Raw genomic sequence first — 6,000 nt, 5'->3', positions numbered from 1 at the left:
CATCTCAGGGTCAACTAACTCAGTTGTCAATAAACCTGGTGGCATGGTGCATGTCATCCTCTATTTCTCTCTTCGCTCATTTCTTGTCTTGACAGACCTTTGCACAATGTTTTGCCTCCATGCTCTGACCTACATGTTGAGTCGATATTAAAAGGCAGGTGTCAAGAATTTTGAACAGCAAAAACCAGTAGAACTTGACATCCTAGGGAGGGAAATGGTAGTCAGAAATGTAAGTTACCTCCTTGATTTACACATTTTTGGGGTTTGAAATTGAAAATCAATCATGAAATCTTTTCCTCTCATGTAGACATGGCCTCAGCCAGCAGCCTCTCATGTGACGAGCAGCTCCTGTGTTCCATCTGTCTGAATGTGTTCACCGAGCCTGTCTCTACTCCATGTGGACACAACTACTGCAAGACTTGTATCACAGGGTACTGGGCCTGCAGTGTCCAGACACAGTGTCCCCTCTGTATGAAGAAGTTCCGCAGGAGACCACAGCTCCAGGTCAACACAGGGTTCAGAGATATGGTGGAGAATTTCAAAGACATGAGGGTGAGGGAGGAAGACGGCATCCTTGTCAAACCAGGGGAGGTGTCCTGTGACATCTGCCTTGTGCCGAAGCTCAAGGCCCAGAAGACGTGCCTGGGGTGTTTGGCCTCGTACTGCCAGCTTCACCTGGAGCCTCACCAGAGAGTCGCGACACTGAAGAAGCACAAGCTGATGGACCCTGTGTCCAACCTGGAGGACAGGGTGTGTAAGAAGCACGACAAGATGTTGGAGCTCTTCTGTCGCAAAGACCAGATGTGTGTTTGTTTCATGTGCTGGAAAGACGACCATGCAACGCACGAAGCCGTCCCGCTGGAGCAGGCCTTCAGAGAGAGGAAAGTCCAGCTGGACTGTGTGACGTCAGAGATGAAAATGAAGGAAAACATCAAATCTAGGAGTATTAATGAAATCAAATACTGTGTGACACAGCTGGAGCAGGAAGTAGCTGAGTTGAGGAGGAGAAGATCCCAAATGGAGCAACTGTTACAAGCAGAGGACCACCTCCTCGTCCTTCAGAGCTGGCCATCTCTCCACTTACCTGCACACACTGAGGACCTAATCAACCTTCAGTCCGACTCCAACCCTCCATGTATGTCAGACCCCCATGACCTCAGTCAGCAGAGTTATGTGGCGATAGTGAAAAAAGCAGTGGCTCAGATGGAGAAGACCGTCAGTAATGAGATGGAGATGCTAATACATGAGGTCAGGTTGTCTGATGCAGCTGGAGAACAGATGCCAGATGGGTTTGTTAAAGAAGTGTGGACTCCACCTCGGGACAAGCTGATGATGATCCAGCAGTACGATGAGGTGGATGTGACTCTGGACGCCAACACAGGCCATCACAAACTCATGGTGTCTGAGGATGGGAAAGAGCTGAGATTTAGTGAAGGTCATACTGTTGTAGGTACGAGAAGATTTCCACTACAACCCTTCATTCTTGGGAAAGAGGGTTTTTCCTCAGGCAGGTTCTACTATGAAGTGAAGGTTGGTGGGCGTGTAAGTTGGATATTGGGAGTGGCCAAAGAGTCCATTAACAGGGAGCGTTTGAATCTTAACCCTGAGCAGGGATGCTGGACGCTTTCTGGATGGTTCGACTCGGAGTTCCAATGCTATATATCTGATACTGTTATGACTGCTCCCATGCAAAGTCCCCAGACAGTCGGTGTGTTTGTTGATTACGAGAAGGGAGAGGTCTCCTTCTATGATGTGGAGGCCAGGACTCTGATCTACTCCTACTCAGGATGTGTCTTCATTGAGACCATATCAGCATGCAAAGCTTTTCTCTATTACATGACTGGCACATCCTTTAACAGCAGACCAAAGCTCTACCCTTATTTTTGTATACGTACAGGTGATCTTGACATCCCGCTTGTAATCACTCCTGTAGCACACCCAACTTAAGGTGGCATATTAATCAGGGGAAATGAATGTATAACTACTACTGTAAGGTAACGGCAGTAGTATCAAACACTACAAAAAGACAATAATACTCATAATACTCAGTGTAATTTATATATATATATATATGTTTATCTAGCGTTCTGGTCTGTTTCTGAGAGAATAATACTTTTAAAAATGATTTTGATACAGAGAAGTTTAAGATTTATCGATTCGTCAATCTATTGAAAATTGTATTAATAATAATTTTGATAATAGATTCATCATTTCAGTCACTTTTTCATGCAAAACAAAATCCCTTTTTTATATATGAATATTTGCCTGTTTTCTCAGGCTGCTATGATTGTAAACAAAATATATTTTGTTTTTGAAATGTTGCTTGGACAAAAAGCTATGTATCACTATATTCAATCAATTTGACTGGGTTTAGTCTGTGGGGAGGTAGCAAAATTAAAGTTGATACGACTAAACACCTGCTATTCAAATTATAACTTGTTCATTAGTGACTTCTTTGAATGTTCGTATACAACTGTGAGCAGGATATATATCATTTTATGTTGTGATCACTTTATGTGGAACCCATTGACTGTAGGGTCCACATTATACCTTCTATTTTTTTCATGCAGGCTTTTTAAGACCAAGTCATCTGGCAAAACCAGATGTTTTGTATGTGCATACTATGCATCTGATATGTATTGTACAGCTTAATAAAAGTGCATTTCTTAAAAATTAGCTTTTCAGATCTTTTTTTTCTTCTGTTTTCTTCAAATTACAATGATTGATTTCTGTTGGAGTGTCAGGTGCCTTGCTCATGAGCAGTGACTTTTGTTATGATTAGAAAACGGGACCTTTCAGTCTTCCTGTTCCAAGTCACCAGCAAAAGGTTTCTCTGATTAGCAGAGACGTTTCAGAACTTTACATTACATAAATACAAATCAAGCGTACTGAGTTTGGTACGGGTTTGTGCTTAACAATTAGTCAATACTATGGCATTTCTATAATTGAGGGCTGTTTTATTGAAACATATCAATCCTGCAGCATCTTCTGGCACTAAATGTAGAGCATCCAGGCCGAACTGGAAGTCAGTTTCAGTGTCAGAACCAAGTGTAGTTTGAACCCTCTCTTTCTGCTGTGGATCTGTGTGTGTTGGTGTGTGTGTGGGTTTGTGTCATCGAACGTCGGGACCCGATTAACTCCACCCTGAAGAGACGTCTGGACTACCTGAACAATGTAAAGACAATCACAGTCTTCATCACCACAGTCCTCAACTTCTTCATCAGTACCTTCAGCATGCAGCGCACTGGACACTTCCCATGGCTCATGATGCGCATTCACTGACAGACACACATACTTCTGCCGATTATTAAAGTTATAGACACACTCACCACACAGTAGCTCATAACATGCATACATACATATATAAGGTAGATTTTTGTCTTTACTCTTGAATTTACCATTTGATGTCCATCTTGAATGCACCCATCGCATTTTAAGAGAACTATTGTGTATGTCTTACATGTTAACACTGGCTTATTTTATGATTACATAACTGCATAGCTTACAAATAATTACAAAATAAATAGCGTAAAATACACTTTTGTAAAGGATAACACATTTGCTTTTGAAAGCTATGGACACTACATACTGTACACGGTCAAATGCAATGTGAACGGGCTTGCCCTTCTACTGTACAACCTCCTTTTACACACTTCCATTAGATAACGGTGGCATCTAGTGTCTGAGGGAAGTCGGGATCATAAAAGCATCCCTCATCTAATATGCGCTTCGTGTAACAACTGCTCAAATCAACAAGTAAAACGCAAGTTAAAAAAAAGAGTATGAAATATTAGGATTGTGAATATTTGTTACTTTACTAAGTCAGATTGAGAAAGTTTCTCTTTGCTTGCCCATCACAGTAAGGTCAGAGGTCGTCCTGCTCGTCTACTTAATGACTCCATGTTGGCTAACTTTATAGAAAATAAAGGAAGAGAAGGGAGACGTATCTATCAGGTAATAGAATACTGTAAATTATTTCAATACATGCTCTTGATCTGCACTTTGTCTCTGTCCTCCGATATTAGCTTTGATCATTTCCCATATTGAGGGAATCACAGGCAGAAACCATGAAAGACAAAGACAAGACCTGATGGATCTGTGGAGGTTGATCGGTGCTGATAAAGCAGCCTTTTCCTATATCGTTCGCTATTGGGCCATTTGTTGTTTCAGACTTTCTGAAAAAGTCTGAGGGGAATCACAACGCAGCAAAGGGCTGTAACTTTTTCCAGGAAGAGGAGGGGAAGAGAAAGGGAGGGATCATGTGTCCTTCCTGAGAAATGAAACTACACGCCTCAAAGGAAACTTTCTCTGAGGACCTATTCGACCCCCTGTCCCACTCCAACCCTCCATTTATGTCAGACCTCCATGACCTCAGTCAGCAGAGTTATGTAACGATGGTGAAAAAAGCAGTGGCTCGGATGGAGAAGACCGTCAGCAATGAGATGGAGATGCTAATACATGAGGTAAGGTTTAATTGTTGTGACGCCACTGAACAGCCTGATGCAGCTGAAGAACGGATGACAGACGGGTTTGTTAAAGAAGTGTGGACTCCGTCTCAGTACAAGCTGATGACGATCCAGCAGATATGCGGTGGATGTGACTCTGGACGCCAACACAGCCCATCACAGACTCGTGGTGTCTGAGGATGGGAAACAGCTGAGATTTGGTGAAGGCCCACTCTCTTTGCCTGCTTCATTTGGGAGAAGATTTGAACGTCGACCCTTTGTTGTTGGGAAAGAGGGCTTTTCCTCAGATAGCTTCTACGATGAAGTGCAGGTCAGTGGGAGTAAAGGCTGGGTCGTGGGAGTCGTCAAAGAGTCCACAAACAGGGATATGTTTTACTTTCCCACCCCGGGGGACGGAGGCTGGACACTTTGTGGAATCTACAACCAAGAAGAGGAATATTTAGCTAATAGTTTTAGCAAGGCTACCCTGCACGTGAGGCATGCAAGGCCTTTGACGGTTGGCGTGTTTGTTGATTACGAGAAGGGAGAGGTTTCCTTCTATGATGTGGACACCAGGATTCTGATCTACTGCTACTCCGGACGTGCCTTCACTTTGCCTTCACTTTGAAGGTGATTATGACAGCATGCTCGTAATCCCTCCTGTAGCACACCCAACTTACACGTACCACATAGGCCTACATCAGTGGTAATGAATGTGTAACTTGTACCGAAAAGTTTTCTCATTTCAAATAAGAACTAATAGTAGTAGAATCACACATTACAACATTACTACTCAGTATAATGAATATATATAAATACAATACTTGCATCTGACCAGGAGATGGCAGCATTCTTTAACCAGTATTCAGAGAAGCTCCTGTCGGAAACAAGGAGGGGACAATGACATCATAACAACCCAATGGCATCTTGGATTTCAAAGTGCTTTTGATATATAGGGTTAATTAAGCTTTATTGATTAGACAATCTACAGAAAAATAATTTTATCTTTGAACTGTTGCTTGGACAAAAAAAGCTTTTTAAATATTTTACTTTGCGCTATTTTGTGATGAACATTTTTCAAGGTGCTCTGTCATTTTACTGACCAAACGATTAATCGAGAAAACAAAGCTCAAGGTTCGGCTCACACAGCCTGTAGGGATTAATGAACCCCTACTTTTTCTCACCTTATGCTGTCAATTACGGTTTTCAACAGTCATTTCTTACAACTGTAAACATATAATATGTTTCTTTATTTATGTTGTGATCACATTATGTGAAACCAACTGACTTCAGGGTCAGCGTTCCACTTTTAAATGCAAGCTTTTACATGCTTGGCCAAAACATATGTGATAAATGAGTTTTTAAAACCAGGGTTTTGTTATGAATGCCTCTGATGTGTATACTACAGCTTAATAAACGTCCCTTGAGTTCTGTTGGGGGGTCATGCGCTTTTTTCTTTTCTTTTTGTGTTTCTTTCCAATGATAAAACACATATAAGCCACCAAGTATTCACTGATCAGGTTAACAGAGACGTTTCAGAAGGCAGCGCTGGTCC

At 42.0% G+C, this 6,000-nt stretch overlaps 1 protein-coding gene across 1 annotated transcript; it reads left to right on the top strand.

The window, feature by feature from the left end:
• Positions 1-303: 303 nt before the first annotated feature.
• Positions 304-1,947, top strand: LOC142970861 (tripartite motif-containing protein 60-like). The gene has a single exon (XM_076111304.1). It carries the CDS (start codon positions 310-312, stop codon positions 1,945-1,947), a length of 1,638 nt encoding a protein of 545 aa, XP_075967419.1. The 5' UTR covers positions 304-309.
• The last annotated feature ends 4,053 nt before the right edge of the window (positions 1,948-6,000 follow it).

This window comes from Anarhichas minor, unplaced genomic scaffold, assembly GCF_050575085.1.
Source record: "Anarhichas minor isolate MPS153535 unplaced genomic scaffold, ASM5057508v1 ptg000045l, whole genome shotgun sequence".
Taxonomy (NCBI): domain Eukaryota; kingdom Metazoa; phylum Chordata; class Actinopteri; order Perciformes; family Anarhichadidae; genus Anarhichas; species Anarhichas minor.
The sequence above is the reverse complement of the archived record's forward strand: the minus strand, read 5'-3'. Positions and strand labels throughout refer to the sequence as shown.